The sequence below is a fragment of the Sinocyclocheilus anshuiensis genome, unplaced genomic scaffold, assembly GCF_001515605.1.
Source record: "Sinocyclocheilus anshuiensis isolate Anshui unplaced genomic scaffold, SAMN03320099.WGS_v1.1 scaffold292, whole genome shotgun sequence".
Classification (NCBI taxonomy): Eukaryota; Metazoa; Chordata; class Actinopteri; order Cypriniformes; family Cyprinidae; genus Sinocyclocheilus; species Sinocyclocheilus anshuiensis.
In genome coordinates this window covers 987,462-1,001,389 of record NW_015555757.1, presented here as the reverse complement: position 1 = coordinate 1,001,389, position 13,928 = coordinate 987,462, and the positions used below count along the sequence as shown (strand labels likewise).

The 13,928-nt window shown below is 38.1% G+C and overlaps 1 protein-coding gene across 3 annotated transcripts in view; it reads right to left on the bottom strand.

Moving 5' to 3' along the window:
* LOC107673922 (WW domain binding protein 1-like) overlaps nt 1-10,080 on the bottom strand; it is a 22,164-nt gene extending 12,084 nt beyond the window's left edge. Inside the window, exons 1-4 of one of the 3 annotated variants that reach the window (XR_001632451.1) lie at nt 9,817-10,080; nt 4,966-5,068; nt 2,836-2,997; nt 1,316-2,561 (exon numbers count right to left, since the gene is read on the bottom strand). Coding sequence is in view for 2 of the 3 variants with exons in the window: in XM_016467748.1 (XP_016323234.1) it covers nt 1,822-2,561; nt 2,836-2,997; nt 4,966-5,068; nt 9,817-9,966 (1,155 nt within the window). In the remaining variant the exon portion in view is untranslated. Of the gene's footprint in view, nt 1-6; nt 2,562-2,835; nt 2,998-4,965; nt 5,069-5,428; nt 5,515-9,816 lie in introns of those variants that run through there. The other 2 variants (XM_016467748.1, XM_016467750.1) reach the window with 2 other exon arrangements.
* Between the last annotated feature and the right edge of the window lie 3,848 nt (nt 10,081-13,928).

The following is a 13,928-nucleotide window of genomic DNA, read 5'->3' as shown; positions in this document are numbered from 1 at the left end:
GAATGCAGTGGAGCAGCTTTGGACTGGTCTCACTGCCACAGAAAAACAAATCTCAATCTCATCATGAACCCGACATAAGTGCTACACTAACATGACAGTAACCTTACCTGATCTACTACAATAAAATGCAAATTAAAAGCTTAATAAGGCCTATACATAAGTTACTGTTAGTGGTGCAAGAGTTCCATTACAGTGTTAAAGATACAAAAACAACTTAAAAGCATTATGGGAGAATAAAGAAATTCCATATTTAAATGATATGTTTCGATGGAAGGCTTATCAAGTGATCCTTTCAAACAAGACGTTACCACTGATCAAAATCTTCACTCATACTGGCCCTTAATTATTTTATGCAGAAATTCTACAACACACACTCTTCTCTTTAAGGCATATGAAAACTACTCAAATCAACAAAGGCACCTAGTGTAAATGTACAAGCTGGGTTCAGTCTATACAAAGGTATTTTCAGCCTTCATTTAAAGAGTCTTTGCACAATGAACTTCAAAATGTATTACTATATAGCATGTGGATCTATTCAGTTTATGCAAATAATCATGCAAAAAATTGGATAAAGCCCGAGACCATGTTATACAATGATGAGACAAACCAAACCAAATGGCAACCATACCCTGCTAGGTAGGGAGCATGGTCACTTATTGATACAAAAAGACAAAAAATACATATTTGAGATAATTACTTTCCTTCATTTTTCTGAATAGCATCATGCAGCTACTCCAGATCAAACATTTTTGGAAAAAAAAGACAAGAAATAAAAAGACACAACAACTGAATATTAAAGCTCTGAAGTATTAGCAGACTGCTCTGTGGCCATCTTTTCCTTTTTTTTGTGTGTGCACAATATATAATCGATAATTCACCAAAAAAAATGCTAATTCTGTTATGAATTACTCATCTTCATATCATTTCAAACTTATAAGACTTTTGATTTTCTTTTAAACAAAAATAAAGATACTTTTAATCAAACCTGCATAATTTCTGTACTTCCTTTGAAATTTATTTAAGCTTTTATTCACATATAAACACTGATCAAGGAACCCATAGAAACAGAAGTTCAACTGTACTTGCTTGATGTGTAAGAAGAAACGTCACTGATTCTCGTGCATCACGTTTGTTTCATCTTTTATTTACCATATTTGATGTGCTCTATGTACTGTATATGCATATGGATTTATTTTACAATCTTGAACTTTTTGAAGCATCAACTTTTAGTGGAATAGACTTTTTTAAATGGATCTCTCGGGTTTTATTAAAAATATCTTTGTGTTTTAAAGATAAACTTCTTTAAAAACAAGACAAAGTCTTGTGCGTTTGGAATGCCATGAGAGTGACTAAATAATGACAGATCTTTCATTTTTGGGTGAACTGTCCCTTTAAGTATTTTAAAATGTTATTAAAGGTAAGAATTCAGGAACAAAAGCCAGCCCAAATCAGTATCCCCCGACCTTGAGTGCCATCTTCATCTCAGGTGGAGGCAATCAGCCCTCAAAAACCAACAAAAAGCCTACAGGCATGTCACTCAGAGCTCGATAAGGCTATAAACTGAGGAGAATTTCCCCTGTGGCTTTGATCATGACCTCCCTGTGAGGCAACAGACCTATTAACGTCTTTATTAGATTACCCTATTAATCCATAAAAACCGTAAGGACTCACACATTAACGCCCTTTTAAAACTCTCTCTCACTCTCTCACACACACACAAACACACCCAAAGTGACATTGCTGACAGTACAAACTGATGTATCTTGAGAAAGTAAAGGGAGACAGCAGTCTAAAGTAAGTCTCTGCTGGAACCAGTTGTGCTCAACTCTGGGGGTCCGTGTTATTGGCGTGATGTGGACCGTCCTGTTCGTTGATGGTGTGCAGATGGAGGCAGACTGGAGGTCGCTGATGCTCTCTTTGCTCTAGAGGCACATCTGAGGCAGCCAGGCCCTGTTCCTCATCCCTCGGACCACGAGGAGGGTGGCTGCTGCTACGGGGGTTGCAGCTATCACAGAAGTCCTGCTGCTCGAGCACCCCTCCATCCATGTGCCCCACAAACTCTTTCATCTCCTCCTCTTCCTCTCCGTCCCCGGGCCCCTGGTTGCAAACGCATACCTCAATCCCAGAGTCACCTGTGAAGCGCCGGTGGCGTCCTGGAGTCTTTTCTTTGCTGTCGGGAGAACAGTCTTCTATGGGTTCAGTCAGATCCTCGCCGGAGCTGCCCTGTTTGACCGGGCTGTGTGAGGTAGCGCACGCCACCTGCTGGGGCTGCCCGTCCTCTTCTCGGCTGAGGTACTGTGGTTTGTGGGTGTTTCTGACAGGGCGGTGTGCAGTGGGAGTATGTGACTGCTCTACGCAGGGTCGCGGGGAACAGTTGTCAGATGCAGACGGGATGACGGGGCTGGACTCCAGTGGAGTGCAGAGCTCATCTGGTTGTTCAGAGCACAGGGGGTCAGTGCTGGTGGACTGGCCCGGCTGAGAGGCACTGTACGGAGGCGGGGGCGTCGGAGGGCTGTTCTCGACTTCCTCGTATGCGGGTAAGAGGTAGCCAGGCAGGAAGCCTGGAGAAGAGGACGAAGAAATGCATTTATTGACTGACCATGACTAAAGCAAACATTTTTTCTAAGGAGCAATAAAAAGATCTAGTAGTTATATGAAAGGTTATAGAACCTTTAACATAATCTTTCCAATCACCCTATTTCTTCAGCAGCACATTAGTGTCTGCATTTGTCTGATACAATGTCTGTGGTCAAAACTAAATTGCACCTTAGGAGATTAATTCATGTTGTATTGTATTGATTAGAGGTAGAACGACTGAATGAAGTGGGTACTGACTGAAATAAAAGGGTAGAGATGTGTAATTATGGGCTTCTCTGTAAGCGATGAGGTTGATCTCATGCTGCCGCTGCTGTTGTTGCAGTCTGTGTTTGGCTCGACGGTGGTGACACACACAGCAGCAGCCCAGAATGATGATGAGAGTCAGAAACAACCAAAACCCTGATGAAAGAGCACACACATAACACAGGACTGTTAATGAGTGAAGAGAACATCATGTCCCAACCAGGCACAGCACACCATAAATCACAACTCTTCCATATTAATCTGAGTCGTTGTCACCAGTGTTGCCTGACCAGACATTTTGTTAATTGCTTGGTTTCTAATGGTTTCATCATTGTGTCTTGTCTTAAAGCTCCACCCACAGTCAAATCTCATTAGTCTTAACATCTTGATTGGCTGCACGCTGTGTACGCAACTTGTGAAAACTTTGGGGTTGGTATGATTTTTTAAAAATGTTTTTGGAAAAAGTCTTATGCTCATGAAGACTGCATTTATAATATACACATTACAGTAATACAGTAGGCACAAAGTAAAAAATACAGTAAAAACAACAATATAGTGAAACAGTATTACAAATTAAAATAACTTCCATATTTTAATATATTTTGCAATTAATTATATTCATATATTTTGAATTCAAGTGCAATTCATCCCTGTGTTGGCATAGCCGAATTTTCAGCAGCCATTAATCCAGTCTTCAGTGTCACATGATCCTTCAGAAATCATTCTAATATGCTGATTTGCTGCAGCCTGCTCAAGAAACATTTCTTGGTATCAATGTTGAAAACAGTTAAATATTTTTGTGGAAACTGTGATGCACTTTTTCAGGATTCTTTGAAGGATAGATCTTTCAAAGGAAGAGCATTTATTTGAAATAGAAATATTTTGTAGCAATGTAAATGTCTTTGTCATGTTTGATCATTTTTAAGCATCCGTGCTGAATAAAAGTATTAATTTCTTTAAAAACAAAACAAAAAAGTCTACAAAACACTTCCATACAGAAATGTCTTCTCCCAAAACAACCTAACAATCTGGCACCAGATCACAGGAGAAGAATGTACTGGACATTAGGGTGTGACGCTCATCAGCCAACGGTTAGAGTGGTGTGGGTCAATGTCATGTGAGATCCAAGTGTGTGAAACTTTGCCCCAAATAAAGCAGAGACCTTTTCTGGCAGACGAGGGGTGGGGGGGTCCACTTTTCCTAATAGAGAAATTTAAGGCAGCTGTTTACAGGGGCTGGTCTGATCCGGTTACACTGGATTTGTGTCTGTCCGGGTCGCATGTATTTGGCACGTTGTACAAAACCCAAAGTGCAGCTCCTTGACTCAGCAGACGATGTGCTGTAATTACCGTGGAGATGAGGTTAGTCCTCAGTTATTAAAATAGATGGTACACCAGAGGGAGAGGGGTAATATGATAACACAGGAACACTGCCAACGGGTGTGAACAGGGCAGAACAACAACTAGATCAGGGCCAGCCAATGACATAAAACTTAGCAGCAACACACACATATCATACCCATAATTAAAACCAATGAAAGACGTTTAAAAAGGGACAAAGAAAAAAAAGAAAAGATTATATCTGTTGTACTGTGAGGTCACTTACATTTATGCTTCAAATTGCAGCAGATATAGTTCCAGTACGCTGCATGATTGAACACCTAAATCCCATTACTATTTACAGAAACAATACAATTACAGTGTCAAACATGAGCTATGACTTGGATGTCTTTTCCCAAGGCATGCCGCCTCCTGTCCAACCCATAGCTGGCATCAGAAGCTAGGGCTGCTTATTGCAAACAACTTGAGAACAAAAGCAGGTGGCACGTTACACCCCTAAATGTTATTACAACTGTATTTAAATGCTGAATCATTTCAAAGTTGAATGTAATCTCATTTAAAAAAATCTAGACATGCTGCCTTTTCCTTCAGAGTTTACAGTGTCCTGGAATTGCGACCACATCTAGGGAGATAAGTGTGTTATACACAAACCAGTATGCACTTGAAGTAACTACACACATATCCAAAGCAACTGAAGGATGTTTCAGACACTATAGAGAACATATACACCATGGACTGACCTCATCTTACAGCATGTGTAGGCAGGAAGGACTTAGATACTTACACCACACCTCGTAGTAATAGCTGCAACACTGAGATTCTCCACAGCAGTGGCCCGAATCACAGAAGTAGCTCTGGTTGTTCACTCCTACACAAGGCAGCCGGCTCTGCAAAACCAAACAGAAAATATAAGCATATTATCAGCACAGATCCGTGCACAAAAGGCTTGTTTATGACAAAAAACTAAAATTAAAATTGAATTAAAAATAAACAAATTAAATTAAATTTCAATGCAATATATAGCCAAAAGAATAAGTACAGTAATATATAAAGTAAATAAATGAACCCAACACAGTGACACTTTCTTTACACACAGGTGATAATAAAAAGCACATTAATACAATTGACAGGCAGATCGCTATGCAAATCTTTGAGTGAGCAGACTGTATTATACTTAATGCATGTCTAGCTATGTTTGCTAATTAAAATAATAAATAATAATGCTGATTCCTCTGCTCTCGTTTTACCTGTCTAAACCCCAGGAGAAAAGGCATGATAGCCGTCTGATCGGAAAATCAACACAGCAGAGACAGAGTTTTGTTACACACAGGGCTGCAAAGACCAAGGGAGAGACAGAAGAGGAAGGTCGGGCTCGGGCCACCCACCACCCACACATGGTACAGTGCGACATGAACTGCCCCCTTTATTAGCCAGAAGGGCTCAATTTAAACACACACACATACTCCCTCACAGCCTCCCTCAAGGCATTTTAGACTCAGCGAGGGCTGCCAGGGAATGCAAGTACACAGGATGAGCTGACAAGCGGTCTGTGCTTCTCTCTCATACACACAGACATCGATGACAACTGCTGGCCTGACAGTTGTCTCGAGTGTTGTGCTAGATACAAAGGACAGTGCAACTGAAATCTTGCCTGTTGAACAATAGTTTTAATATGACAGTAAAAATGCCATCTCGATTGACTCTTTAGAGATGATGATCAGTGATATCAAGCACTAGAAAGCAAAAGTTTGAGTGTTCAGTGCTGCAAACCTGTGCAGGGTTGGACATAGTGCCAAGAAGTTCATAGAAGGAATGGCAACTGGCAGCAAACAGCTGAGTTAAAGGTTAATTAGTTAATTATTACACATTCCTGGTCTTATAATGTGCAACAGTAGGGTTCCAGAAGACAAAAACACCATTCATTTTCTAAATAAAAAATACAGTTTTAGTGATAATTTAAGAAGCATTCAAAATGAATCAACCAGGTGTTCCAATGTTAAGTGAAGTTATATCAGACGCTTTTTAATTTACGTCTACTAAACATATACATTTATCAGTTTATCAGTGCATGCATTTCCTGGGAATTGAATCTGTAACCTTGGTGTTGGAAGCACCAATGCTCTACTCCACACATATGTTTGAGATATGAGCTTGACCAGGGTAATCCACACATTTATGCTATTTATAGAGCTTGTTTTAAATAGGGTTGCAAAGGGGTGGAACATTTCCGGAAACTTTCCAAAAATCCCTGGAATATTCCCAAAAATCCTGGAAAGTTTCTAAAATTTCTGGAATGTTTCCGAAATTTACTGGAAATTTTCCATTTTTTGCAACCCTAGTTTTAAACCTCTAATAGCAATTCACCCCAAAATGAATACATTTAATTTATTCACCCTCATGTCATTTCAAACCTCTGACTTTTTATTCTTCTGCTGAATATAGAAGATGTTGGCAACAAAAAAAAAAACACACTGAAACATTTCTCAAGATATCTTTTGTGTTTCACAGAAGAAAGAAAGACACAGATTTAGAATGACATGAGGGTGGATAAATGGCAGAATTTTCATTTTTGGGTACAGTGTTTTGCCTTTGTTATCTCCTAATTTATAGTACAATCTTTATGCCTTTTTTTTTTAAATGTAAGGCAAGGCAAGGCAAGGCAAGTTTATTTATATAGCACATTTCGTACACAATGGTAATTCAAAGTGCTTTACATAAAAGAAAGTAAAATAATCATAAAAAAATAAATAATAATCACAAAAATAAAACAAGGAATTTAAAAACTTTGAAGATGATTTAAAAATTGATTTAAAATGAATTTAAGAATTTAAGAAAATGATTATACATAAAATACAGTGCAATCAGTTTGGACATCGCACAGTGCTCATTCAATAAATGCACAGCTAAACAGATGAGTTTTGAGTCTAGATTTGAACGTGACTGTTTTAGCACATCTGATCTCTTCTGGAAGCTGATTCCAACTGCGGGCGGCAAAATAGCTAAAAGCAGATTCCCCTTGTTTTGTGTGAACCCTTGGTATTTCTAACTGACTCGATCCTAATGATCTGAGTGGTCTGTTAGGTTTATAATCAGTGAACATATCTGCAATGTATTTAGGTCCTAGGCCATTGAGTGATTTATAAATGAGTAAAAGTACATTAAAATCAATCCTAAATATAACTGGAAGCCAGTGTAAGGACCTGAGGACTGGTGTGATATGCTCAGATTTTCTGGTTCTAGTCAGAATTCTGGCAGCAGCGTTCTGGATGAGCTGCAGCTGTCTAATGGTCTTACTTGTGAAGGCCGATGAGAAGACCATTACAATAGTCTACCCTGCTGGTGATAAAGGCATGAACAAGTTTCTCCAAGTCTTGACTGGAAACAAAACATCTAATTCTTGCAATGTTTTTGAGATGATAGTATGCTGATTTAGTTACTGCTTTGACATGACTACTGAAACTAAGGTCTGTCCCCGGAATCACACCAAGATTCTTGACTTGATTTTTAGTTGTTTGACACCTAGAGTCAAGGTATGCATTCACTTTGAGAACTTCATCTTTGTTTCCAAATGCAATGACTTCAGTTTTCTCCTTGTTTAACTGAAGAAAGTTCTGGCACATCCAACTGTTAATTTCATCAATGCATTGGCAGAGGGAGTCAATGGGGCTGTAGTCATTTGGTGATAAGGCTAGGTAAATCTGGGTATCATCAGCATAGCTGTGATAGGCAATTTGGTTCTTTCTCATTATTTGACTTAGTGGGAGCATATAAAGGCTAAACAAGAGCGGTGCAAGAATTGAGCCTTGTGGGACTCCGCATGTCATGGACGTCCACTTAGACTTATGCTCTCTTATACTCACATAATAACCTCTATCCCTTTTAAGTATGACCTAAACCATTTGAGTATGAAAATCAATGTAGAAAATTAATGGGAAAAACTTTTGTGGAACCAAGCCAATGAAAATGTGGGTGATGACTGTTGCACTCTACTGTGCATGTTATTTCACAATAAAATAAAAAAGGTTTTATAAACTTTCATAAAAAAAACAAAATGTGCAAAATGCATGAGATAATTTATTCTCTTTTAAAGTTGGATGCAGCTGAATCTATGTTGGAAGTTGATATGTACACTACAATTAATTCATTTTCAGCATGGACACATTAAACTGATCAAAAGTGACAGTAAAAATATTCAGCAAATTACAAAAGATTTCTATTTACTTCTATTAATAAGAGAAGAATTCTGAGAAAAAAGAAATCGTACAGATTTCTCAAATTTTGAACAGCAGTGTCATTTAAAATGAGGCTCCTGTGTAAAAAAAAAGGTTGTGATGTAGAGCTTTTCTTTATCCTACTAATTCTTCTCTCATCAAAAGTCCTGTTTGCCTTCAGAAATGTCACTTTATTGAAGTAAAAGTTGCAAACGCCATTCCACAGGCACAAAACATGTGGTTTTTGTAATGTTAGCAGATCAGCTTATCTTTTAGGCACCTACATTCCCTCAGAGATAACACCTGTGGAGAGCAAACATCTCACTCCCTGCTTTTTTCTTTCACTGACCTTGATCTACCACCTGTCACAACAGAGAGAAGAGCATCTTCATACGTACACGCCTATCACAGTCAAGGCCAGAATAAAAGCCCACAGTCAAAACAGCCTTGTGAAATGTTTTAAATATGTGCTTTTTCTAGACCGCTAATATTAAAGTGTCAATCACAGTCAACTGTACAGTTCGAACTGTCATTAAACTATTACACTGCAGAACGATCACAACCTTAATACCAATAAAACCTTGCGCTGGCTGAAAAATCCTATTGTACATCCTTACTTTAGTGGCAGCAGTAATAACAGACAGTCTTTTTTAATTATTTACTCATCAGGAAGGAAAACATTAGGGACGAGACAAAGATTTATGAATCATTCATTTGGCTGTGTATTTACATGTAATTTCAGCAAGACTGAAATGGAACAAACTGTCCCTAGAACAGTATTCTGTTTACAGATTCACATTGCAGGAAGTTTTTGAATTATTCTAAAAAGGAACCTAAATGTAGCAAAATGCTGGTATATAGTAGTTAAAGAAATAATTAATTTAGAGTGGGTCGACTTAATACATATATATCTAGATTTTGTTTTTTACGAGATTTAATTTAACAGCAGACTAATTTACACTTAAAAATCATGATGCCTAAGGACGTGACACTGTTAGTCCATATATCATTGATCAGTGAATGTATATTCCTGTAGATTTATTTAGGCTGACAACTTTAAAAGCCATATTATGGACATAACTAAAACTGTTCAGATCAGCACTCTAGGTTGTTGTCACCCGAGTTTACTAAAACAGACTTTTTGTTTAGAAGTGGACGATAAAGCTCACTTACGAGCCTTGTAAAATATGTTTGTGGCATGTCAGAATTAAAAGTCTAAGTAAACTTTGTTGTCACTGCTGTGAACGCAAACACACAGGCTGTGCTTCAAAACCTAATGAGTTGACTAAGTAGACAGCATTCTGAGCACAACGTTTAAACGCACCTAAGGTGCCTCAAAATGCTGTCTAAGTGGGCAGCTCACTAGGTTTAGAGACGCAACCTCAGTCTACCGGCTAGGCTAATGATGCTAACAGTGTTTTTACCTCGGTCAGCGCTGCCTCCACTGTCACCGAACCGATCGGTCCAATAACCACGTTACTTACAAACAACCCCATTCCCAGCTTTATATATCCAACCCCCCACATTCCGTCCTTTCCCGTGGCTTTCGACACATCTGCGACACGGTAGGACATTCAGCTAGCCTGCGAGCTAGCTTCAGGTACGTCTCTTTCTTCTTTCTTTCAACTCTCTCACAAACTCAGAAAGTCTCCACAAGCTCAGCCCCCTGCTGCTATTGGTCCGTTCAAGCGAACACTTCCTGGTTTAACAAATAAACGTAGGCACGATTGGATGATTTATCTGCCGTTTAAACACAACAAAGCGACGGCAGGGCGTGACTTTTTTGTTCTTTACCAGCTGAGATCAAGAAATCAGCTGACATTGAATTTAAAGGGGCAGGAAATGACACATTTCCCGATGCAAAAATAAAGTAAGCCAAAGCAAGAAAGAATGCTATAGACAGACAGACAGACAGATAGATAGATAGATAGACAGATAGAGAGATCACACACGCACACACACACACACACACACACACACACACACACATCACATTTCCCATGTACAGTGGAGATCAAAATTAGAGAACAATATAAAAATGCTTGATTTTTTTTCAGAAATGTTGTTGATTTTCAGTGCTCAAAATTTGAAGGAATATTAGCTGTAGGTATACTGTACTAACATGTTTGACAAAATAACCAAGACATTTCCACAAAAACCTTTATTTTGTGGAAAACACAGTGATCAAAATTAGAGAACAGTAACCATTGTAGCACGAAATTTTGGAGGGTTACGGCTGTCATAAATTAGTAGTAATTGTAAAGGCCCCTGCTTTGAGTGGCTTTAGCACATCTGCGGCCACACAGGACATCACTAGTTTCTCACACTGCTCTGGTGTGATCTTGGTCCACTCTTCTTCCACAGTTCGGTAACTTTAGTGGGTTTCTTAGCTATAACTTTGAGATTTTCAGTAAAGCTTACATCGGGACTCTGGCCCGGCCATTTCATTATTTCAGTGTTCTCAGCTTCAAGAAACTGCTTTACCCATTCTGCAGTGTGACAGGAACATTGTTTTGCATGAAAATTGCAAGCCGATTGAGAGATGCTTGCAGGGAAGGTACCGCATGTTGTTGAAGGAGGTTCTGATAAATATTTGCATTCAGCCTGCCATGTAGCTGTATAAGAGACCCAACTCCTGCAGCAGAAAACATCCCCCAAACCATGACATTTCCTCCTCCACCTTTTACTGACTTCTTTACGCACTTGGGCTTCAGTCTTTCCCCAGTTTGATGCCAAACAAAATGTTTCCCATCAGACCCAAAATAAATTGAACTTGCTCTCATCATTAAAGTGAACTTTGGACCAGTTGTCCTCTGTCCACACAACATGCTCCTCAGCAAAGGTGAGCCTACTGATTCTGCTGATGAGAGGCTTCATCTCTGCAGAGTGCGCTTTCAGTCGGACTTCTCTTAAACATGCCGAGACAGATCCTTACCCTGTTCAGCACTGAACTGGCAAGCAATTCCAGCTGTGGTGTTGAATCAATCCCCCACTGAGAGTCTCCGCATTATCCTGTCTTCTCTTGCATTTGTTTTACATGGACGGATGACCAGCCTTTTTGGGGGACTTGAATGAATTAATGTCATTGTAAAGCTGCAATATTCGAGAAATCACGGATTTGGAATGACCAACTTTTCTTGCAATGGCTGAAAGTATCATACCGTTGGTCTTCATCTGGACCGCCTTCAGCCCGCCATCTTGCAATCTCAGTGAAAATTTGAGGAATGCTGCTAGTTAAATAGGGCTTGTCATATAATTAAGGAAATTATTAACACCAATAACTTGGAGGTATCTGTAAGTGTTCTTTAATTTTGATCTTGATTTTGAGTTCTTTTTCAAATATCTCATTTAAGTTTTTTTATACTGTGCTTCAGAATACAATTAATTTATGAAATATGCTTAAAAAACTGCCATTCTACTCCTATTAGCATAACTTCAAATAGGACTAAGCAGTGGCCTTGATAATTAGGAAAATGTAGGTTGTTCCCTAATTTTGATCTCCACTGTATGTGTTTTAAAACTGAGTATTTAAACTGTGATATGGTGGTGGCTTTAAATACTCAGTAATGACATAACCAAAGGAATATGGTGGATTGCAAAATTTTCTAATGTTTGGAATATATAAATATTAATTCATAGTAAGAATACCAGAAAAGATATACTAGAACAATTTATGAAGAAGCATTTTGTTTTATATTTCACCCTTTTAAAGAATAATTAATTTATTCTTTAAAAGGGTGAAATATAAATCAAAATGCTGGATTCAATTACTAAGGTTCTTCAGTATCTCAAGGATCTAATGTATAAAGTCAACTTCTATATAACTATGATTATTTTTTGTTAAAAAGTTAACAATGGACATTAATGAATTAACTTTTTTTCCCTACCACTCCACCAGATTCCAGTCCACACACACAGGGGATACATTTATAACGCCTTTTAAAAAATGACCAGATGAAAGCATTTTATTAGACAGGCTGTTGTGAAAACATTGGATTCGGACAGGGCTTGATGCCTGCCTATCTGTGATCGAGAAAGTGACAACCACTGATCCCTAGAAAATCAGTGTAATCTCTCAAGTAAACCTGTTTGTTTTGTGGTAAATGTTATTTTGACAGCCATAGCTAAGGGCTCTTACTTGCTTTATTCCAGGGACATACAGTATCTGTCTGATTTGGGACTGTGGCTTCTTAGGTGAGACCCTTTGAACCAAGCCAAGTCAAAAGGAACAAAAGCAAACAAATCACATTGTTCTTTCAGGAATTTTTCTTGTTCACTGCCTTTCATTGCTCTCTTTTTTAGGCACTTCTCTCATTCAGAACAGTGAAGTCAATGGATCCTTACATCCCAGTTTGACAAGTTAGGAGGATACAAGCTAATCCCCTTAATCTGTCTATTCTCCCGTGCAGTGCCAAAGGGGGAGAGGTACCCAGCACAAGTAATCCTATAGAAAAAACAATAGGATTAGACCCCAGCTCTTGGAGTGACAATCAGATATACTGACTGATTTGCAAAGTAGGGTCGAGTTTCTTCAAATTAGCTTTTTTTCTCTCCTCTTGGGAAAAGGTGCCTTTCATTAACTGCTGGTGGGATTCCTTTAGGACAGAAGCTGGAGGTCCGCATGCAAGGCATGTATTCTTGTCTTCCAGCACACAGGTCCTGGGCTTCTCCCACAGCAGAGGCTGAGAGGTGGGGAGGCAGCAACCACTCCACCCCTTTACCCTCTGTCAACCCCTTTATAATTAGAACTCTAATGCTTTTAAAAAGTGTTTGACAGATCAGACGGATCAGATTCCTCTGCTTACTGAGTATACATGTAGCAGATCAACAAGGCTAAATGACGGGGATAGTGTGAGATATGATGCCTGTTCTTTTCATTTGTATGCAGCCATGCAACGTTTTATATATATATATATATATATATATATATAATAGATAATTCATAATTAAGAATAATTTTATTTTATATATTTAATTTCAATATATTTCTATATTAAAATACATATTTTATTAAATATTTATTATTCAAATATGATATCATTATTTAATAGTTCAGATGTCCATCTTTTCAAATACAAAAAATATGTATAAAATAATTATAAAATACATATTTTCAATACATACATACATTATGCATACATACATAATTACTTTTTTTGCTAATACTATTTATACATTTATTATTTATACTTGTATATAATGTCTTTATTATTTTATTTGTATTTACTTTCTATATATTTATATATTAAATATATTTATTAAATAGTTTATTACTAAAATATTATTTTATTTAATTGTTCAGATGCACATCCTATTCAGCGGTGAAATAATATTGCCTGTGCCTTAAATTTTGTCAGAATAAAATGAAATAGCGTCGTCTTCCTTGTGACCTTTAGATGGCACTATTGGTGTAAAATTACCACAGAAACCTCTGCGATGTCTATGTAGGTTGAAGCCTATTCCTCGGTGTGTGATTAGCCACTGTGACACTTGATACTTAACCACAAGCTAATGCAGCTTGGGAAAGGCATTGTCC